Genomic DNA, 24,308 nt, shown 5'->3' on the forward strand with positions numbered 1-24,308 from the left:
CTGAGGTCAGGCTGACAGGCCTGTAGTTCCCTGGATCCTCCTTCCGACCCTTCTTGTAGATGGGCATCACATTAGCCACCCTCCAGTCATCTGGCACCTGCCCTGTTGACCAGGATTGTTGACAAATGATGGAGAGAGGCTTGGTGAGCTCTCCCGCCAGCTCCCTGAGCACTCTTGGGTGAATCCCATCCGGCCCCATAGACTTATGCGCATCTAGGTGCAGAAGCAGATCGTTGACTACTTCCTCCTGGATTATGGGTGGGTTGTTCTGCTGTCCAGCCTTATCTTCCAGCTCAGGAGGCTGAACACCCTGGGGATAGCTGGTCTGACTATTGAAGACAGAGGCAAAGGCGGCATTCAGTATCTCAGCCTTCTCCTTGTCATTGGTTGCAACTTTCTCCACCGCATCCAGTAAGGAAAGGAGATTCTCCCTGGCTTTCTTCTTGTTGATGTATTTATAAAAGCTTTTTTTGTTGTCCTTAATGTTAGTGGCCAAGTTGAGCTCCAGCTGGATTAAAATCTAACAGAAATAATCACTCCCTGCTGTTTATTGATAATTCCCTGAGGTGCTTGTAAATATACCCCTTGAAAGGTGACTAAAGCAGATGGTGTTTTTCTCTTATGTTCAGGAACATCACTGTATTAGTTTCTCTGTGTTAACTTCCATTGCGCTTTTATTCCCCATTTCAAAAATTTGAAGTCAAAGGCAGGGCAATCTTAATCCTTTCTCCTTGCGGCTGCACTGGGGCACGTGGATAACTCATGTCCCGAAGTGCTGTAAAACACCCAGAGAAGAAAATACATGAGGGCTCTGGGGCAAAGCAGTTTACATAGAGCCTGGCGCAGCCCTGTGTCACAGAGCAGCGCCACAAAGAAAACCAGTTTGAGTCCAAAGCCACTTTAGCAGGAGTTTCTGACTTAGAAGCAACATCAGATGAATGTGGTTCGGTGGCAGTTTCAGCTGTTCCTGCAGCGCACTGACATAGCTAAAACCTTCAACTTTTCAAGTTCTATTCTGAAAGTAGCACAAAGGCTCAGGTCAGGCATGACGATGAGGTGCTCACCTGTAAGCAGGCCATTCTCCAACAGTTCTCTGCACCAACTGCTTCATTGTCAAATGGCACCAGTCCTTTACAATCGCCCTAAAGTGTCCAGTTGCTCCCACTTATCACCCAGTTGCAGAGACTTAATCCTACAGACCAAGCACCTGCTTCAAAATTTGTTAAAACAAGATCAGGAATTCTTACACACTGCCATTTCTAAACACTGACAGCCCCAAAGGTACTGAAGAAGTCATCAGGCAGTCCTCACAGGAGATTTGGACATAACAAAGTTGTAGGTTTCAGTTTTTTTCAGACCTTTTTAGGCCCATAATACTTTCCTTCCCATGCACTGGGCTTTGGCCACTCCCTAAAGATTTCTCATTGTAGTCCTTTCCTGGCCCTGAATTCTGCCCCCAGAACAGACACTTGCCTGTTTGTTTCAGGCTCATCATTCCTTTCCCCCAGATCAAAATTTAGAAGAAGGGACAGGGCATAGAGAAGATCGACAGTACCATGCTATCGCTTGCAGGGACGTCCCCATATTGCTCCTCCTCCTTGTGAAAATGGCATCAGCTTTCAATAGCTGAAGATGGGGGGATGAGAAGAGGCAGCCCTTTAGCTACACTTCGCTAGAGCAGGAGAAAATGTGGGAGACGGTCAACAAAAGGGTTTGCTCCCACCTCAATCCAGAAAGGAAGGCAATTTGCAAGGATGCAAGAACATTCACACCACGGCCAGTTTCCTTCCAGGCCCAGCCAAACTCACAACACTCACTTGCAAATCAGAGGAAGAGGAGGTTAGAAAATTGCTCATATTCTCTACAGCTGCAATTAAAGCACTTGAAAGAAATATTCAAACTTGTATTTGCAAACACAATCCCAATGTGTTCTTAGTTGTTCTGAATAGAGATTTTATTTCAAAGGACATTTCACTACACCTTATCTTTGCAGTCTGTCAGCATAGCTGAAATACAGCAGTAACAGGCAACTTGAACAATGAAAAAATCATAATTACTCCAGAATTAAGTCATACAGCAACAGCCCTTTCCCAGCACAGGCTCAGTGTAAGAAGGTTTGCCTCAGGAGCAGATTTTTCCTTGGCTTTTTAAAAGCGGTGCTCATGTAAGCATGAAAGACCGCAGGACAAATCACCCCCTTCAGAAATTCCAAGGCTGGGTCACAGGAGTTTGCTGCAATGCAGAACACAGACTTTATTCCTGAAGAAAAAAAAATTAATAAAAAACAATTTTACATCAAGAAATTGAAACTTAGCTTAATCCTAACCACTAGTAAAGTTCAATTTACAAAATCCTGCTCAATATGATTCCGTAAGAACCAGAGATCCCATTCCACACAAAACCAAACTTGACAGTTTAATGCTTTTTAGCCTTTTTGTTCACTTGTCTAACACTGATGATGAGCTTCTATGCAAAACTACACCAGCTGTGTGTGAAATACTCTTTTCTGGGTAAAGTGGCTAGACATCACTTAGCAAGTACATTGTTTCAGGAGAACAGCATTTAATACAGTGGATATTCACTACTTCTCACCTGTTTTCATCTGGAGAAACAGGGCTTCACAGTTTCTTGCGTGCCTCTGAGTTGTTTCATGTTCAGTCAGAAAAAAACAACCCACACCCCATGACCATTCAATAGATGTTTTCAGAAAGAAACTGCTTACTTTTTGCTAAAACACTCTGTAACAGCTGATGTCTGGTACTTCTTTTGGACTACAAGGTAATGTGAATTAGTTTAAACTTTGATTGATTGATTGATTGGGAAACTAGGACTCAAATCGCAGATCAAACTCAGAAACTTCGGAGGTTACAAAACACTGAACTACTTTACATTCGCATCTACAGAACAAAAGCCAATTTGCTCTTGAGAAGGTAACTGTATTTTTATTTTCTCCTTCTCTAACTGATCTACAAATTAGAAGAAAAGTATACTCGGAATCACGGAATTTTTCAGAGTTGGAAGGGACCTCTAGAGATCATCTAGTCCAACTCCCCTGCTAGAGCAGGATTACCTAGAGCACATCCCTCAGGGCTGCATCCAGGCGGGTCTTGAAAATCTCCAGAGAAGGGGACTCCACAACCTCCCTGGGCAGCCTGTTCCAGTGCTCTGTCACCCTCACCGTAAAGAAGTTTCTTCTCATATTTGATCGGAACTTCCTATGTTCCAGCTTGTGCCTGTTACCCCTCATCCTGTCACTGGGAACCACTGAAAAGAGTCTGGCACCATCCTCCTTCAACCCACCCTTTAGATACTTGTAAACATTAATAAGGTCTCCCCTCAGCCTTCTCTTCTCCAGGCTAAAGAGTCCCAGCTCTCTCAGCCTTTCCTCATAAGGGAGATGCTCCAGTCCCTCAATCATCTTAGCTGCCCTTCACTGGACTCGCTCCAGCAGTTCCCTGTCCCTCTTGAACTGGGGAGCCCAGAACTGGACATAGTACTCCAGTTGTGGCCTCACCAGTGCATACTGAAAGATGGCAGAGATTTTTTTCTGCAAATTTCTTGAGTCAAGATATAAGGCACTGATTTTAAAAGCAGTTCAGAGTGGAGAATCATTAGAATTCAACAGGTTTCACAAAATAAAAAAAAAAAATATGTAAGAGTGCAATATGTTTTTATCTTTACACTTAAAGTAATATGTAATTTTAATTATTAAAATGCAAGACTACCCAACTGCTGACACAGTACCGAGGACACTGTTTAAATTTTTTATGTGAACACTTCATAGGATATTTCTATTGCTACTCTTTAAGAAAACAATCCTATAATTCAGTATATAATTGTGCATCATAAAGAAACAGCATAAGCAAGATCAAACATTAGGAAGTGTCTAAGTAAAAACAAATTTATTCATCTGTATTCTAGGCAAATATGTAAATAGTCATCAAAGCCTTTTTGCCATGACTGTAAACTTTTTATTTAAAAAAATTGTGTTAAAAACCAATACAGGAATTTCCGTTAATGTTCTAAAAAAGTTTGTTCACATCTTGAAAGAAAATACATTAGCCAACATCTCCCAGCAGAATTCATCTTTAAAAAAGTAAAACTCTAGGCAGAGCTTTTCTACAGTATAGTATCCTCTACGTTTTAATTTAATCACAGGATTGAATATCATTCATCTCTATTGTCTCTAGAACATGACCAAGAGTTTATCTTAAATAGATGATATTCAATGATGTGTTACACATTGCCACAGGTACTAACATTAGTAGAAGAGTGCACAACTGAATTTCACTAAGAAGCAAGACCTTTCTATATGCTGCGTCATAACCCTTCCTAACCAATACAGTTAATTTAGCTATATGCCTTTAAAATCATGTACATTTTCCAAGGAAAAATACTAAAAAAATCCATGGTCCAAATTCTGCTCCCACTTATATTCACGGGATAACATAAGCACCATCAAGTCATGGTTTATAGCTGAAAGGGGTACAGAGGACCAGTGAGTTCATGAGTATAAGGGAGAGAAGAACTTGACCCATGTCTGTAAACATTCACAAAAGTCTGCAGTCAAAAGTGCCGGATAGGCAGCCTATCCGCAGTACAATTATTTCATTCACAGAGAGGTGTGAGGGCAGGGAGAATGTTATGGAACATTATTTTAGAGGCAAATTAAAATGCTTTTATATACTTTGAAAAGACATATTCTCACGTAGCTAAACCATACTCCAGTAAAACATAATCCACGTCTACCCAAATACAGTACAGCATCATTTCCTAGCTCTCCTGTTCAGATTCAAGCAAAGGAGTACTCAATTCAGCAGCAAGCCCATGACGATATTTCAAAGCGTAAGAAAACCCCCACACCCTTCTGATCTATCCTCCCCTTAACACACTGCTGACGCTAACAGGAGAACCTCACACGTACAAAGAAAAGATTCGAAGAACCATAAACTGACCTCGATCTATGCACACACAAGATGTGTGCATCTAGGTGGAAGATCATCTACAGCTTTAAGTATCTAGTTTCAGTCTAGATCTCATTCTATATTAACCACATATACCATATAAAATATAACAGGATAGGTGTTTATACACACTATTAAGTATACTTGTTCTCCCCATTCAGTTTGACAGCCAATTGCTCTATTTACATAAGCGTCTGTTTGAATGTCCCTGATCCTGTAAGACACCAAACATTCAACTCGTAAGCTAAAAGGAGAGTCAAGGATGCTCAGCAATTCACAGGATCAGACCCTGAATCAGTTAAATGCAATCACAAATTAGGTTTGACATCTGACACAGCCTCCAGGAATCATTTTACCCTCATGTTTTCCCCTTCTCTCCCCAATTCAGACCATGCTCCCACTAACGCAGAGACAGCCTTCAAAGTGAATAGGATCAGGCTCTGTCAAGCAACCACTGCAGTCTTTAAAAATGTCTGGTATTTATTGCCATCCACTCTGGGGCAGGCTTGTCTGCAATGAAAATGGTGTTCCTGGTGTTGACGGATAGTTAGCAAAACCTTCAGGTTGAGCTGTATAGTTCTCCAGAGCAGAAGCAGAATGTGCCTTCAAGGAAGAGAAGAAGTTAGGAAACAGCACTGATAAAACAAAGAAACAAACAAAAATCTAAATGAAGCAAAATTTCAGGCACAATACCAGTCCGACTCAAGACAAACCTGCAGTATGCAAAGAACAGAGATGAGCAATGCACTCATATGCAGATGTTAAACTGTAGTGCAACTATTGCTCTGAAACACCAGAGAACAAGGAAAGCAGTTGGATTAAGAGGAAAAATGAAGAAGCGTTAATGGCATTTGCTTTCCAGTGGAGTAAGCCACAGCTGATTTGGAAGGCACAGCTTCATCAGGAGCTGTAGTATTTGACTGACTCTGAGCTTTCTTTATCTTCATTGCTCGAGTAGCTAAGTGTTAATTTTAGTGATTGAAACTTGCAAACAGGAAAGGTGATGTTTCCTCAATGCAATCTGTGTACATAGATTTCTACAGAACAAATAAATTCCTGAGCTGCAAAAGCAGCATGGCCTAGATTAAGTAATTTGCTCCTTCTGATCTATTTCCCTTGATATTCAAAAGATATCTGACAATATTCTGTATATTGAACAGTACTTAGACACATTCTCCATTTCAAAAACCGATGTGTCACAGAAGAGAGAAAATATTAATTCGAGACATTCAACTGCCTCTTTCAGTATTTTGTTGAGAAGGACAAATTTCCTACCAGAATCCTTAATCTGTACAGAGGCTGTTTTTAACAAAAGACAAACTAAACATCTAAATACAAACTCTAATGATAGTTTCAGTTAAATTAGGTAGGCTGATGACTGAAACAAGTTGTTTCACGGACAAGATAGGTGATGAAACTACATACACATTACCTAAAGCCACCTCAAGCTTCTATTACAACAACTGTATTTGTGGGAAGTTTCAAGAGAAAGGCACAACCACAGCAAACACAAATTCAAGACTGTCTGATTGCGTGTGTAAAGAGGCACGTAACTCACAACAAACTGGTTTTCTACAGAAATTGTGAAGAATTAAAATATCAGACTGGAACTGAGCACAGATTTTGCAACTACATTAGATTTAACACAAACCTAGCAAAAATTTCACTTGCATGTCTTTTCCACATTCATCATGTCCAGAAGAACAGTACATTGGCAAGTTAATATGAGTCGTTCTTCATTATTATCCTTGTAGTCAGTTCTCAAACATGTTAGGCATTTTAACCATTTACTGACTTAAACTAATCCCAAGAAGTTAACGTGCAACTACACGCTCAAACGGTTGCTGGAAGCAAAATAGTATTAACAAATAGGCACGTTACCTGTAGTAGTGCTGACTGCGCAGCCGCACTGTGCTGCAATTCCTGTAAGGAAGATTGTGCGGCACTCTGCGGAAAGCCAGGGATACCAGGGAGAGATAAAAGACCAGGAAAAACTGCATTTCCCGGTGTCTGTAGTCCAGAAGTCAAGCTGAAAGAATATTAAGATGTGGCTATTATTAGGAATATCTGCATCACGTTTTATCCTTTGTTTCTCTCTCTATAAGCTTATGTCTATATAAATTAGAAAAGCACCTCTTTTTCTACAACTCATAAAGGCCAGAATTTCCAAACAGAAGCCCAGTCTCTACCCACCTACGAATTATTCATGCACATACAAACCAAGACTATCTGGAGCACACCTAAGAAGGGAACTCAGAAATTTTTGTACCTCGGCTGTGCCTACAGTTTGCACACAAAAAAAACTTTACAGACAAAAGTTAATGTTGCGTACTTCCTTAAAACATAGGAACATCTAAGATATTGTCTGCTATTACCTGGATGTGTCAATGGATGCCCACGTGGAATCCATTCTTGTAAAAGCCTAGGAGGTGCCAAGTATCCTCATCTGGGAAATAAGATCACTAAGCACCTCACTGGATTAGACTGTTGTAAAGGGGACTACTGAGGACAACCTATTTAGTAACTACTCTATCAGTTTCTAAAGACAGGTGGAAATCTACTGGTGAACTAACTTTAAAAATTAGCTGCAATTACTAACTATCAGTGAAAATAACGTCTACACCTAAAGTAAAATCAGTGTTTTTCAAGAGAAAAAGAAATGGTTCTGACCTCCTTCAGAAACAGAAACATACCCAGCCTGCGCAACAAGTGCAGAGTTGAAGTTTGAGCTAAAGGCCGAGGCAAACCCTGGCAGGACCGGAGCCGGAGATGGGGCTGTGGCAGCTGCCGGCAACGGTGCAACTGCTGCTACTGCAGAAGATGCCTGGAGGCCAGGGAAAGAAGGGAGAGCAGGAGTGACAGAGGGTGTGTTAGAGACAGGAAAACCAGGGAAGGATGGGTTTGATGATCCCAGAGGTCCCTGGGCAACAGAAAAAAGGGAAGGGACGGCACTGGACAAGTTAAGCGAGAAGGGTGGAGCGGAGACTGTTGCTGAGGCGGCGAGTCCTGAGAGTACGGCGGCGGTGGAACTCACATGAGGGGCAGACACGGCTGAAGCGGTTGTAGACGGAGTAGCTAACAAGGACCCTGGGAGAGTGACGGGTGGCGTAAGTGCTGGATTACCAGTAAAAGCAAAGTTACTGGTTAGAGACGTAAAAGGAGGAAGTCCATTGAACACAGGGGCAATGGGAGCAGACGAGCCATGTGGGGCGAGAGAAATGGAAGCCAGAGAACTGGAATTGTTTAGAGGAGCACTCAAAGAGGAGAGACCCGACAGTGCTGGATTCAGGGAACTGGGTAAACTGACTGGCACTGAAGCTGCGGAGGTGTATGCACGCCCCAGCGCTGACAGTCCTATAGTGCCATGAGAAGGGCCAGCTGAATGAGAAGGACCTTTGAAGGCCGAGAGGGTAGGACTTATGGGTTCTGTTTTGACCAGAACTGGGATACTTGTGGCAGCTGGGGCTGATGGCAGCTGCTGATCAGGATTAGTAGGGCTTGTGCCATGCAAGAGGGAGGCTGATGAGCCGCAGTTGACTGGCATAATCGATGGCGAAGTGGTTAAAGGTGACTGTGCAGGCAATGTTGGAGGAGTGGAACTAGAATTGGCCACAGATGGGGATGGAAGACCTGGAAAAATGGCCAACCCAGGTGTGGAGGAACGCTGTGGGGTGGGGGTGGCTGATGGAGTATAGCATTTGTTGACAGAGGAAGTGGGAGGGTCAGAGTTTTGATTAGCAAGAGCAGACAAAGAAGCAAGCTCACTTGTCATAGCAGAAGGTAAAGCAGATGAATTGATTAATGAAGTGTCATTTGATGTCAGAAATCCCTTTAAGACAGACAAAATTGGGTTAGGCAAGCTAAGCGAACCAGGAATGGTAGAGGCAGGAGAATTAGCAATTGTAGATGGAATGGGACTAGAAATCCCTTGGGCGTTGGGAGGCAAGGACAAAGGGAGGCCAGCAAAAACTGATGACAATGGAGTGGGATTATTAGTGGAAGCAATTGAAGAGGTTGCAGGGAACGGGAGGCCAGCAAATGGTGCAGCAGCAGATGCAAAAGCTTCACTAGGCGCAGGTGTGGCGCATGGTGTGGAAGAACCTTGCGGAGCTGGCGTAGCAGTGGGTATAGAAGCCAGCCCAGAAAAAACTGCAGGGATAGGGGTAGAGGTTGCACTGTGAACACATGTGACAGGAACACCAGGCAATGAAAGGGATTTGATGACAGTAGGGGTTGGGGTGGATGGCTGAGATGTATGGATGGAAGAGGAGACCTGTCCTGGGAAAACAGGAAGGACAGGGGTAGACATGTTCATCCCAGATATGAGTGGAGTTGCAGGTGCTAATGGATGGCTTATTGCCTTGACAGGTGATGGGGTAGGGACTGGAGTAGCAGCAGGTGTTGAAGGATTAGAACCATGAGGAGTAAAGAGCTGATTCGCTTGTGCAGAAAAAGCTGCAAAGAAACAAAACTGGTAAGAATACTTGAAACTGTCAGAAATGTTTGAAATCAACACAAACACATTTTATACAGCATTTCAAAATATGATACACAGGCAATAGCTAACATATAATGTCTGTATATAAACAGTGAACACTGGAGCCTATGAATACAAAACAAAAAGGTACGTACAAACACATCACACAAAGTTGTACATCATGGAGACTACCACTCCTCTTTAAAACACTTCGTGACATCTGCTACCTCTTCATGATCTCATGCAAGACAGTTAGATACTCAAATATGCTCGGTAAGAATGTCTAAGTGATACAGATAAACACCCTCCCTCTGGTCCCTAACATCTGGCAGTACCCAAACCAGATCTAATATTCCATTGGCATCAGATCACCTGGGCTCCTCTGCATCCACTGTCACTGAAGGTCAGAATTTCCTTCAGAACCAGTTAATTCAATGTATCATGATTTCAGAGAAGTTTAGTCAACAACTGAAGAAAGCTGATTTCAGGTGCTGGTATTTTTCTTTCCTTCAAAATCAGGTCATTCTCTTCACTGTGTTTCCTTCAGATTTTGATTCTAAGAAGGTACACTTTTAAATTCATGTATCACACTACAGTATTAAACTAACATTGGCATTTGACCTTATCAACAAATATTTCTGTAAGTCTGAAGTCAGGTGTCTATAATCGAGGCAAGCACCTGCCACTAGGAATATCAGCTTATATCAATCCTACAAAGTAAGTCAAAGACACATCAGTTAAGCTGAAGGAAAAAAAGGCAGGCACACTGTGAATGGGAATGTGGGGGTTAATGGAAAGAAGCTGCATTTATGAACACTGGCATGTCAAGAGCCTTGATATGCCTCTATCTAGTTTCTTTTGGAATATGTGTCAATAATCATTCCCCTGAAACAATCCTTGTGCATTATTTTACTTTCAAAATAATCTGTTCAACCGTAAGCAAATCACTGATCTAACCAGTCAAATTCATCACCCATAACTCCGTGACAGCTTAGATTTCTCTTTTGCCAAAATTCTACATGTACACACACAAACCCAGAATCTTTAAAATCTTGGACATAAGTTGATATGGCAAACTCCTGTTTTCTGTATCTTGAAACTCTACAACTAGCAAGTTTGCAAACTATTTCCTTTCATATATTCTTTTCCAAAAACCTAGACCCAGATTGCTTGGCTCTGGACTCTGTCCTTTTCTCATCCTGTTTCCAAGCTGAAGGCTCTCCTAAAGATCACAGTTGTTAATCCTGACAGCCAAGTTTATCATCAGAGAAATACAGCTGCAATATGACCCAGAGCTGTTACTGAATTTCACCTCCTAAGAGAAGATTTTATTCCTTACACTGTATTCATTTGGCTGTATAAACTACCTGTAAATACAGGCACACTTAAAGGGGTATATGTGAATAAAGTGATTCTTTGAAACAGTAACATTTCTGTAAACCCATCCCTGGGCATAGAGGAGAGAAGATAAAGCATAACTTCCCCCCCCCCAGAAATATTTACAGGAGCTAAACTTATCATGGTCATTTTATCTATTTTGGATATTTGTTAATATGCCTGACTCAATAGTTAGTAGATTCTCAGTTTCTAATTGTCAAAGCTAACAAAGCATTATCAAAGTCTTTGTGTAAGTAGTTCATAATGGGATTTGTTATTATGATTTGTACTAGCTGTACAAAGCATACGAAGTACCACATGATTAGAGACCAAAAAAAAACCAAAAAGACCACTCTCTCTTCTGCAAAAAGAATCGGAATTTAAAGGGTAAGATAAAAGTGGAGGTAGACACAGTTGGATATAACAGGCTAGGATAAGACATTCTACACATGGATTTCAACAAACTACAAACAAAGAATCTGCCTCCCTTGTATTCCTAGCTTCCCATTGCAACTAATATATGAAATCAAAATGCGAATGAATTTTCAAATAGATGTCCAAACTTTTAACAACTGCAAAGATATTAATGAAGTGCTTCAGTGCACTACATTGCAAAGCATGTTTGGTTTAATTTTTTATATGGTTTCTCACATACTTATACGCTGAAGAATATAAAACCTTAATGGGCTAACACAAAAGGCCGAATTTTAACATTTCGATGCTTCTAAGTGTCAAATGCCTGATATGATTTTTTTCCAAAATCCTCAAGGGATCTTACTCTAACAGTAGTCAAATACTTAGAGGCTTATGAAAATACCACTAAACAAAGAAGTTGTTTATATTTTCTGAACAAATAACAATGATACAATCAACACAGAAATCCCCCAGTGGATCTGCAATTTACCTTGATTTTGGGAAGGTTTTGCCTGGCTGGAAAGGTCCTCATTTTCTAAATGGAGAATAACAGCTTGTTATTTAAAAGCAAATGACACTCCAGCAGTGAATGATCCATCCACAACAATGAATTAGAAAAAATACCATCAACATTTTTAAAGGTATGCATGCTTTACCTGATACCACCTGATTAGCAGTGTATGGGGGAGGAGCTGGTAAGCCTGGAGCTATGACATTAGCCATTGGAACTAAGCCAGCATTGTTGTAAGCACCTAAAAGAACAAATGCAATACACATTTCAGTGGTCAGAAGAACCCATACTTAAAAGAACCAGTAAGCGTCTTTTCCATTAAAAGAACATTTTCAAAATCATAAGACCAAAAAGCCAGACCAGTTAATCATCCAGGCTGGATGCTGGCTTTTGCTAATGTCTGCCTGAGTGACATGCATCGTGATCCAAATTTTAGTAAGGGCAGTTCTCTTGAAAGAGCCTGAAAAAGTCAGATTTCAATTGCTTTCAGTTCCTTTTTGCCTGAAAAACTCAAAGGGAAGGCGAGATTCAGATTGTCTGCAGCATCTTTTGTTCTTTTTCTACTCCTAACTTAAAGACTGTTGCAACTTTTAACATTAAAGCTTTGACAAACAAAAGATTCAAACATACCCCAGTGACCATGACCAGCCCTCCAACACTAGTCAAAAAATTCAGAGAAAAATGTCCCATCTCAAATACTTAGTTTATCATTCTTCAATATATCTTTAAATGTTAATAAATTCAAGTGGGTTAGCAATTATTTTAATATAAAATACCTATTGTACTTAACATATAAAAAAATACCTTTTTTCCTTATTCTTTGGAGCAACTCAAACTGTTACATAGCTGTGGTATACAGTTCTGATGAAGAACATCAGAATTCAAATCACAGGAATATAAACACAATTTGCAGTGTTCCTGAATGAGTATTTTAAGAGCATGAGAACTTATGCTTCGTGGGAAAAGGTAGCACTTGAACATTACTCAAAGTGCAGTAATTTGTCATACATAACTCCTTTCTGATTTCACACTTTCATAATAGTTCTACCTAATGTTAAGATTTCTTGAGTGACAACTGTTGGCTGAAAATCAGAAAAGTAACTAACAATCATTGCATCACCCGGGAAGGAAATGTTAAACCAATACACATAAGAGGCAAAAACCAAAACATCTTTCTGACCGTTCTGACCATTGGTTGAAAACCATCACATTTAATAGCTTCAGGACAGTATCTGCAATCTCATTTAGCACATTATATTTATATATATATATTTTTTTATATATATATAAAAATATAAAAAAAATTATCATCAGTTACGAGTTCCATTGTCACAAGAGTTTTTTTAAAAACCATGTTGCAGCCTACTAAGGCCCTGAAACCCCAAAAGCGATTTCATACCCTAAAATATACTAATATTTACATCCAGTCACAGGCCAAATTTTGTGCCCTAACTTACTTCAGACAGGATTTATTTAATATAAATTTGAGCTAGTCTACAAGTTTCCTGTACACTTTCTGGGGAGCAAGTAATTTCTAGGGCACAAGTCATCAGACTGACTTTAGCCACTAGTAGTGCAAATTTTTCCAAACTGACTGTGAAGAGTCTTGCAGACATCAAGTTGGTTAGACGACTCACCCTTCAACACGTATGTGAAGAACTCTACCACACTTTCTTATCAACTACCTTAAAAACTCCCTGAAATCCCTACCATCAGTGAAATGCAAGCTTCCTAACCAGAGCACTCCTTGTTTTGCAGTACAGAATGGCAAGATTAGGAAAAGCTTTCAGCTGCTGCTCAAAAGGACCAGAGTCTGACTACCTAAGTACTCCAACCTCTTCTTCCAAAGAAACTGCAATTGCCTTGCTGCCTTCCAAAAATGGCTCGAATCAAACTACTGATGTAGCAGAGCAAGAGGAGTTTATGAAGAAAGACGCAACCTTACCTGAGGCACAAGGCTAGGAACAGTCAGGCCAAACACAGGAAAAAGCTATCACTGTGTTCCTTCTGAGACTGAAATTTACATGCTTAAACTTTTCTCTAAGGAAACTGTTTTATCTTCATTGTGACAGAGAGAAAGTAAAGCTGAAGGCAACTGAGAAACAGAGTAGCCCCTTGAGCAAGTTCCTATATATTTCCACCCAATTCAGGCCTGTGCTTGACCATTTCCTAAGTTTGGTACGACAGCAACAAGCCAATAGACCTGTAGAGCCAAATCTCAAATGTTGGTCAAACATTACAACAAAGGCACAGGCCCAGTCTTGTCTGATGCGTACAATGCCTCCCACAAATTAAATATTTTGTCATTGGAACAGGATTGTAAATTTTCCTTATGATGTAGATGTTGGGAAAAGAATATAATGTATTTCTCTTTTTATCAACTCTGCAGTCATGACAGGAAGAGGCAGAAACCAGTACCCAGAGCAAGCTTAGGGAGCACAAGCCAATTTCAGATATGATCATGGTCAGAGAAACTGACACTTGACGCTTATTACTTAAAAGGCAAATGGATGAAACAATAGCATCAAGCTAAAACACATAGAAGCCTTACTTGGTGCAATAGTTGCGTGTGGCCGACATGGTGGGATGGGGTATGGAACTGGTTTGTGTGGATTGTAGGTTGATGGAGCCTACATAAACAAAAAACAATCAGAAGAAGCAATAGTGGAAGCATTACCTAATGTTTCTCAGACAAAAAGTTAACATTCAGATACTACAACAGACAGCTGTTCTTCACAGGAAAAATATGTGATATCAAATTTCTTCATAATATCCATAGTGACTGCAAATATTTCACTCTTTCTGAAAAGAATGAAACAAACATCACTAATATACATTTAGGTTTTAAAATAATACTGAACACAGGTGGGAAAGGGAACTCCTTTCTGTCTCGTAGTTTTCACACTCTGCAGTCTTGGACTGACTTCTCATTTTAAAGATTTAGCACATTTAAAACTAACAAATACTTATGAAGTTACATGTCCCTACACCTTAGTGAGAAAATTAATAAAAGTGAAAATAAAACATTTGGACAATATTTCAAAGTAGTATCAGGTTCACTGAAAGTTTGTCCCACATGCTTTAAAATCCTGAAATACAAATCAGCTGCGTTGTTAAGAAACAAGAACCTCCTTCTCAGGCACTGCTGTAATTCAAGTTTCCAAGACGCAGGCACTTTTGTGTTCATGTGGGAATCCCTCAGAGATTGTAATAAAAAATTGCATATATTTCTATTTAAAACTTCCACTAGATCATAATGAACTACTAAAAATGTTTTTAGTTTTGTCTTCTGCTACTGTAATTTAAATTCTGCCTTCAAATGCACACACACTGTATCCACTAGAGACCCTTATCCCCCACAGACATAAACCAGAGCTTCTCTTCAAATTAAATAAAAAAATACTAGGTCATATTATCTTTATTATAGAAGTTTAGCTTTGTTTAAATTGCTGCCCTGCAGTCTTCTTGGAACATAATAGCATTTTATATAAAAGCCTCATTGAATTGGCTGGTGGTTGGATTTTTTTTCTTAAAGTTTCATTTATTTACTCATTTATCAGACATACTGGTTTGGATGGTCCAAGTATACGAGCTGCTATTCCCTTTCCTTCATTAGTGCATTCTTCTGTATCCTTTTTGATAGGGGTTCCCTGAAACAAAAGAAAATTAAACTTTTAAGTATTTAGAAGTAAATCTTGCTATACAATTTCCGTCATATTTGATTTTTTTTCTAAAATACATTTGAGTTTTTGAATATTCTGAAAGTGATACTCAACCATGTTTGTTGGGAAAAAGAAACTGCGTTCTAGGCTTGTAAAATGATAAGTACCAGCATTCCAATAGCTTGGTTTATAACACTAAGCTTTTGTAAAGAGATACATATTAAACAGTCCATGTTTCTGACATAATTAGAATTCTGCATTTTGATTTGTGGACATGATAACTTACATTTTGCAGTCCTTTAAAGTATTCACAGGAAATACTTCACATGGTTGTTCAAGAACTACACTAAAATTAGCAGTGTTACTGTAGTGGCCATATTAGCTCATCTTATCAACCTACCAGTAAGATTGTTTATACCTCTTCCGATTCTGCCAAATACTGCTGGAGTTTACAATGTTTTCCTTATATGAACAATGTCTTATTTATGCAGTAATCTTTATTTGAAGTGGCATAGAAAGAATGGGCAAATAAAAATAATGCAAGTTCCCTATAAATGTGTAATGGGTTCCAAAAAAAACAACCCCAAAACCATTGTGTTTGACTGCACTCCTCCTTCCATATATATGAATCCTGGGTTTGCTTGTACTATAACAAATCCTAAATCCAGTACGCTGTGAAAAGCAAAAGCATAGGATCATGCTTACTGGGAAAATTCCATTTATGCGGCTTGGTTTGCCCTTGGGATAAGGGTTGCCTGGAATCATGCCACAGGATGATATCATAGCATGAGGAGCCTTACAACCCGTTTTTGAAGCCTGCAAAATAATCAAGAAAGGACATTATTTGCTGTCGATTTCAATGCTTTAAAGAAATTATTTACTATTTCATTACATTTGGACTGCATGAATCAGCCTACATGAAACAATTCAAAGCTTTGCCTCAAATCTTCTTCCCAAATACTCCAAATAGTGTGAGGTTCTGACACAGTCCCCTTTGTTTTGAATAACTCCACTCAGACCACTTATGCTTCCACTGAACTTAGGGTTAAGCACTTGGTGTTCTCTAAAACACATGCAGACTGTTTCCTTCAGCATTGCTTGCAACTCTGTGCCCCTTTTTCCATATGATCCTAATGCCTGACAGAAATTTCCTTTTTTTTTTTTTTCCGCATGTATTACATAGCTCTTATCTTTTTCCAGCTGCTTCTTTCAGCTTGTCTTCCACCAGTAGTTCCCAGCAGTGCTCGTGGTAAGTCCTGACCCCACAGTGACCATAAGGGTAGAAACAATACTGTATCTGGCAGAATCAAGGATACTAGAGTATCTTGACTACCTGTTCAAGAATTCTTCTGCATCTTTTCTTCTCTGACATATTAATTCTGAACAGATCTTCAATAAGGCGATAATTCTGAGCATCAACAATGTTGCTATAAATAAAGACATTGACAGATGATTACTGCCATTCCATATGCTTATCAGAAATAATGCAGTACTGAAAAGTGATCAACACTTATTCAGCCAGTTCCCAGCAGTACACTAAGAAAACCACAATTCATTTAGATCATAATATTACTATAATTATTCAATTAATAATTCTGGGCTTAAATACGGTCTTCATACCCGTACATGAAACATGGTATTAGAATTAAATATCAATACGGAACAATGGACAACAATAGCTAAACTTCATGGCAAAAATAACTATGTTGAGAAAATGAATTTTGCATCACAACAGTTCATTAGAGACCTTTAATTGCTACTAGCACACAATTCCCAGCACAGCAGAAAACCAGCAGCTACTCAGTTTGCGACTGTTTCCTGCTAGACTGGTGGAGAAACAAATTTTCGTCATCTTTACTCCAGAATGAAAAAGTTGAAACCCGTGGCAATTCTCTCCATGTTCTGCAGAGCTAGTGAAACCCTTCACACAGTTCCAAAAAGTACCTTTCCTTTCTCCTTGCTCCTCTCCCAAAAATAACACTGGACACAGCAAAGAGAACAACAAAATGTGCAAATACAAGGAGCCTAGTGCCTGATTAAAAACCCTGTTTTAAAACGCTGACCACAGCACCTTTACCGCTGTCAAACATTACCCTCCCCATGCAAACTACTGGAATTACAATACAGCCCCCAAAAAGGAGGGCTTCCCAAATGCAATCAGCAGAATGTTGAATGAAGACATGAAAAACACCTCAAAGAATGGTATTAAAATGGGAATGAACTTTCAGCTGTGTTCTCTAGTTTTGAGTAGCAAAGTACACAGATTTGGGTTAGGATTTATGTTTCATGACTCCCTTATTATGTTCTTGCACTGTAGAAATTTAACAGCTAAAGAAGTGACCACACTTTCCCCCCACACTAGCTGAAGTGTAGCAACTAAAGAGTCTGTGAGCTCCAATCTCATTTCAAGAAGCAGAACAGGTTAGTTTAATGCACCACTGAACTTCCTTTAGGCTATCCTGTTTTGTCTTGGTCTAAAAGAGACTAGGAGCATTCATACAGTTTCTTAAAGCTCAACTCTGAAAGCAAGATCATGTCTACGTCCTCAGTCTTATTTGTTTTATGGATATTTATATAATGAATTTATATGCCCCAAAACGTTCAAGCTGGCTGCAATATATAGCATTCACATGCAAGGCAGACATACTTAACACCAAAAAAAAAAAAAAGAAAAAAACCAGAACAACACTTCATATAATAAATCCCGTAAACCATGCAGAAGAGTTCCAATATAAACATATGTAAAAGGTAGATAGGTCCCCTGAAGCAGCTGTGTTCAGTAAAAAACCCCAACTTTCTGTGTAAAGATCCACTTTGAATATATACACATCTTTTATAGGCATTAGACTTGTAAATCAAATGTGTCAATTTAAGAGATGTATTTACTTAACTCATTTTTACATATGTAATATTTACAGGGCTTTCCAAATACAAAAGGGTCAATGCCCAGAATACTCTGGTCTCAAGCCTTTTACATTTCAGTGAGCAGAAATAAGCTTAAGGCCCTCTTCGTTCTCTATATGATTTGAAGACACTGTAAAAATATCGGCAAAGTGTCAGTTTTCCAGCAGGCAGAATCCCACATGCTCAAGACACAGACGAACTATGGAATTTTGCACAATGTCTATTTCTAATTCTTCTTTTTACGGCCCCATCAATAATGGATTTGTGTTTTACCTTAACTGGCCACAGGGCTTCCTTCTAGAAGAATCTTAAGGTTTATATACTGAAATATTAGTAAAAACAATACAACTTAAGGAAATACAACATGAGAGATACTTACGAAGCTAAGATTTCAAGGGCAATAAGTTTATCTTTACTGAATGTGAAGCAGTTGAGAATATTAACCATTTTCGATGCCGGAACTGCCACTATTTTCTGACAAGTAAGCAAGCAAGAAAAAAGTGTATATAAAATATGACACTACAATTATTTTAAACTCAGAACGCTACTCAGTAACAGCTTCATATCATGTATTTCAATAAATGTTTAATTTTCTCTACCTCCTACTGGGAAGGAGACTCTATGCGCTAAATGCTGAACAAGCAACTGCAAAAAGCATTTGCCAAAAGCAGAGATATTAGGAAAGTTAACAATAGTTAAAAAGGGCTACATCTGTTATTGTGATACACAGGAAACTACGAGATACTTCAGTCAGAAAAGATACCCTGGTTAAAAGTATGACGTTTTGTATTATGATACCATTGAAAAAGAAAGAGATGAAGAGGAAACTTTGAAGACTAAAGGGTAGGCTGACCCATCAATTGCAAAAGTAGACATCACAAAACTAAAATAAGATTAAGAGGGCAAACTTACTCTACAAGATTATGCCACAAGAACTTACATGTTGTAAAGCCTTTATTGCCTTGAGCTGTGGTTCAGCCCAGGAAAAGTATCTCAGTAACTCAACAACCTGCAACAGAAAAGCCTTCAATTGATCTTTTATATAGATTAAAAAAATTATGCTAACACCATCAATATGATCTTTCTGATTTTAGAGTATACTGGTATACTGCTAAAATACACGTGCCTGCCTGTGATGGCTGATAACATCGACACCTACCAGCATCTAACGTTCTTTGTATTTCTAAGTAGGCACCTAAAAATTCTATGTTGTAAGATGAAGTTTTTCTATGGAAATATTTAAAATACTTACTCCTCTCCATATATTTGCATATATGCGCGATTGCCACAGCATTAGAATAAAAAAAAAATCAAATCTTTCTGAAAAAGCTTATAAACCTTCAGTATCTCAAACAGCATATTCACCAAACATACACACACACACCAAAAAAAAAACAACAGAAGAAAAAGAAACAGGAAAAAAAATCTACATAGTACCAAAATAAGTTGGACATTTTTTACTACATGCCAGTTTAGAAAATACATGCAAAATAATCCTACATTCCATGATGATCGATTTGTCCAATTTTCCCCACACAATAGGAACGAAACTGTAATGATTTTGATAACAAAATAACTTGGAACTATTTTTAACAGATTAATGCTGATATAATAATGGGGAATTAAATGTCCTCAGTTAATAAATAAAAAAGGTAATATGATCAGCCTCAGTATGATGGGAGACATTGCCTTTCTGTATTACTAAATACACAAAACCAATAGCTCCCATTAGACCCATGACAGTGTTGACTTTTACCTGTTCGCTAGAAAAGTATCCATGAACATATTCAATGGCTTTTAATTTGTACTCCGTCAATACAGCCTAGAAGATATAGGGAAAAAACCCATATAATTAGTCCCTCAAAAACGATAATTATAGCACAATCACCTGCTAGAATAATACATTAATCTAAAAATAGATTAATATAATTAATATAAACAAATATTAAAATTAATTAAATTATTAATTATTCTGTCACCTTACAAAGTGACATTTGCATCAATTACACTGCAATATTCCTAAGTAACAGAATACTCCTTAGATAATTGACAGAACAATGAAAAGCAGACGTAATTTAATTCTTCTGTTAAAAAAAATAATCACTTTTTTATTTATTTCATTTTGCTTTTTTTTGTTTTTTAAAACTGCACTGAGAGAACATCATCATCACTCTTCATTTTATCTCTAAGGTTTACATTAACTTTACGTTAAACAAGATAATACAGTTGATTATTCAGACAAACTCTCTATATGTTCCCTGTAAAATAATTAGCAAAGCATGTTACTTCAGTGAATTTATGAAGAGACTGGGTAACAAGTCTGTACAGACAGAGCCAAGTATACAAGGAAGGCTGCTCCAGAGGGTGATACTGTCTTATCATTACCTTCCCACAATTCAAACTTCAACATGCAATTATACAAAGCAATGGAAGCAGAGCAGTTTAACACAGTACTGGCCACTGCTTTTGACTCATGGCAAGACAGCTTTGTTGATAACCATGTGGGCTACCTAATACTTCCGCTCCTTCCTAATTCCTTCCTCTCCTCATGCCCAGCTCACTGATAGACACACAAGATGTAAAGAAGATAGGTAACAGCTGAATTCCTGCCCCAAACTAGTGCACACACCTTTCTTCCCCAGTTTCCAAGGGCGCCATCGATTGCTAGCTCTCACGCTTATTCTCAAATCACCTCCAGCTTCACTCACACACCCATTTCTGTCTTCTTCCCAATGACCTTAAAACCTACCCCTGTTCCTTCTTTTTTTGTCCTTGTCCCTGCACACAGACAGATGTGAGGTTCTCCATCTCTGCAACCTGACTGTGAGTAGCACAGGTGCACAGAAACCCACTCAAATACTTTTTGAGGCAACCCCCTTCCTTTCTGTACCTCATTAAGAGACGAACACTACCAGACACACTGAAGTCACAGGGAAAAAAGAACTTCTCTCTTCACGCTCATTTTTTCTTCTCTCCCTTCCGTTTCTTCCCGTATTTTGGAAAAAAGCCTGATATGTCATATAGCAGCTTCTTTACCAAAACAAATGTCACTTTTCCTCCTTAAAACAACTGAATGACTTCATAATATGAACACATTTCTATGCATATTTATGAAAAAAAACACACCCCAAACATTATTTTTTTAATAATCAAAAATATATATGGGTAAAGATAGAACTAAGCTACACATTAAGACATTTAAATAATTGTTCCCGCTAATTGTAGGACTGAAAATGGAACATGCCAACACAACTGACTTGTAAATCACACAATAAAGAAGGTTCTACCACAGAGCTAGAAATGAAGTTTAAACAAAAACCTAGCAACAAGGACACAAGATAAGCATTTGGAGAATGAATGTTAGACTGGAACAGCACAGCTATTGTTAACACAGCACAGCACTGATCCTCAGATGAACAGTAAATTAGGTTTACAGGAATACAGGCAGACAGCATACAAGAAACACAACTGCCTAAAATCACATGTCAAAAACCCTTTTGTTTGAAGTCTTTAGTAATCACAGAGCGTACTCTGAAGGGCCGCACTGCGGTAGTAATATTTGAAACATTATTCCCTCCCACCACCAATTCTCAGAGAAAGTATTCATGTGAAATTTGTTCCTTGATTTTTTTCAACAGATTTTTTGTAAAAGTTCTTAGATTGGGAAGGAAGTCCACACACTGAAATATGTTTGGCTGTCACGCTTTTAGCTGGTTACAGAGCACGGAACATGGAATATATTTTAAAAAGAAGAATTTATGATCATGACCTTATGTAAAAATGTTGTGATAACAAAGACTCCTTGCCGGAGCTTTTGTGTACAGTAGTTTATACCTTGAAATCTTCCAAAATAATACTACTGCAACTGCAGCCATCACTGTATCTCACGCTAAAGAGAAGCTGAACTGAAATTCAACTCTAGCACCCAAGTCCAAATAAAGGACATGACCTCTTCCAGACAACCCATCATAACAAAAAAACACCTTTCACAAAAATGCTAAGGATTCCTTTTCTGCCATAAGACAATTTTATCCAAAACAAGCCCTTAATTTTCACACCAAAACAGCTTTAACAGGACACACGGCTGTTCTACCGTGACACTTAAATCACCTCTGCTTAACTACAGCAAAATACGTCATACCAGGTTTGTACTTCTCATGCAAGACACAAACTATATACTTCCACTAACCTGAGAGGTTCTGAAGGATCCAGACACATTTTCCTAACCCCTTTTCCACTTCCAGCATTTGGGGAACTGTCCCAACCGCTAACCTCTGGCTTTCCTGTCAAAAGCACGCCACTGTGCAGAAAGAAATAACAGGACCTGCCAGACACCAGGAAGCCCAGGTTGGCATCTCCACTTCCTGCAACTAGGAGGTATTTTGCTCAGTGAGCTTTTAACAGGAGATGCACAAGCACAGTTCAGAGCATGCATCAAACCCCAGGATTTCACATCCTGGAGGAAGGTGTGCACACACTCCTGAACCGTGGGAGACGTGGCTTTGAACAAGAGCAGCAGAGCACAGCTTGGAAATCAGCCCTCTCACGCCATATTTGTGTGCTTTATCTCCTAAATCACCATATAAAAGGTGGATACCTCACACTAGAAGTTTCCATCTCTGGTTAGGCCAAGCAAATGCTATCCCTCCTCCTAAGTAAGTGATACTTGGCTATTTTGCCTTTTTTCCCCCCCCTTGTTCCTTGACAGTGAAAACACTACGATGAACTTATTCAAGTGCTAATTTCAAATGAGCACTCTTCCTGCACATGTTGTTAGCTAAGTGGTGGCAGTCTGGACATTCAATATCAAGTTTTCTGAGAAAATAAAAATACCTCAAAGAGAGCAAGCATGTCACAGCACCTTTACACCCAACTTACAAATACTATAGATACACCAGCAACATAGGATTATAGTTTTTCCACACTGAGGTAAAATTTAGTCCTTATTGAATCCTGAAGTGATTCTTACAGAATGCAAACCTCGTGTGTTCATTAAGAGGAATATTCTATCATCAAATGGTTAAACTAACACGCAAAATGAGAAGTTACCTTTCTAATTTCATCCAGCACGGTTTCAAATGATTTCTTATCCATCTTTATTAGTTTATTCAATGCAGGTACTTAAAATATGGAAGAAAAAAATAAAAAAAATAATATCCAGGCCAAAGACTTTACTGACAGTCTTTAAGTATATAGGAAAAAAATATTAAAAAGCAAGAAAGCAAAAAAGGCAGCCTGGGATTCTCTCGGCCACTGGGAATTCAGGGCTGACGTCTCTGCAATGCCGGACAGGGCGCAAGAGACAAAGGCAGGCCGCCGGGCGCGGAGCGGACCCGCGCCCGCTCACTGCGCGGCTCTCCTCCTAGCGCAGAAAGAAGGGTCCGCGGCAGAGAGAGAAGAGGAGGCAGTGCCAGGGAGAGGGCGGCCACCCAACGACCCCGCCGAGCCGCTCCGCTCCGCTCCCCTCAACACGCGGCGCCGAGGCCCGGCCGGCCCGCGCCCGCCCGCGGGGCGCTCCCGCACCCCATAGCTCGCTGCGCCGCCACCCGCTTTGATCCCGGCGGTCAGAGGCCGGCGCGCTTCCGAGCGGCCGCCGGGGCGGCGGGGCCGAGGCGAGCCGGGAGACGAGAGCGCGGCGAGCAGCCCGGAGCCACCGACAGGGCACCGCCGGCCCTACCTCTCTGCCGTCGCGCTCCTGTGACAGAGAAGAGCGGAGCCGAAGGCCCCTTTCCCATGCTGGTCGCCAACAAAGGTGCCTGAACAGAAGTAGCGGAAACTCGAGAAAGACTCGCCCCTCTTCCAGTTCTCAGGTGTCGCGCTGAAATGCTGAGCGATGCTGCAGTGTTGTCCCAAAGCTGTCGCGCCCTGTCTGGCCTGCCTCTGCGCTGCCACCGCTCGGGTCGGAGCCGGCACGGTTGAGGGCAGCCCGGCGCAGGGAGAGGCGGTGACGGGGGACGAGATCGCCCCCGTTCCCTGGTCCACACTGAGGGGTGGGGGGG

At 39.9% G+C, this 24,308-nt stretch overlaps 1 protein-coding gene across 9 annotated transcripts; it reads right to left on the bottom strand.

Annotated features, from left to right (window-relative positions):
- Positions 1-694: 694 nt before the first annotated feature.
- Positions 695-24,285, bottom strand: PROSER1 (proline and serine rich 1). 9 transcript variants are annotated; one of them, XR_008465299.1, is made up of 14 exons: positions 23,359-24,285; positions 20,066-20,131; positions 19,250-19,318; positions 18,689-18,783; positions 16,739-16,832; positions 16,111-16,221; positions 15,310-15,393; positions 14,295-14,373; positions 11,889-11,984; positions 11,723-11,767; positions 7,658-9,419; positions 6,846-6,993; positions 2,593-5,567; positions 697-2,259 (listed from the first exon to the last, which is right to left on the bottom strand). XR_008465299.1 is itself a non-coding variant. In XM_054194471.1 (13 exons), the coding sequence occupies exons 1-13, from the start codon at positions 23,401-23,403 to the stop codon at positions 2,200-2,202; spliced, it is 2,727 nt and encodes a 908-aa protein (XP_054050446.1). In that variant the 5' UTR covers positions 23,404-24,285; the 3' UTR covers positions 699-2,199. The 9 variants fall into 9 exon arrangements, 4 of the variants coding, with proteins under 4 accessions (XP_054050446.1, XP_054050455.1, XP_054050436.1 ...); XM_054194471.1 differs by lacking the exon at positions 2,593-5,567 and having other exon boundaries at positions 699-2,232; XM_054194480.1 differs by lacking the exon at positions 2,593-5,567 and having other exon boundaries at positions 700-2,259.
- Positions 24,286-24,308: the final 23 nt, after the last annotated feature.

The sequence above is a fragment of the Rissa tridactyla genome, chromosome 1, assembly GCF_028500815.1.
Source record: "Rissa tridactyla isolate bRisTri1 chromosome 1, bRisTri1.patW.cur.20221130, whole genome shotgun sequence".
Classification (NCBI taxonomy): domain Eukaryota; kingdom Metazoa; phylum Chordata; class Aves; order Charadriiformes; family Laridae; genus Rissa; species Rissa tridactyla.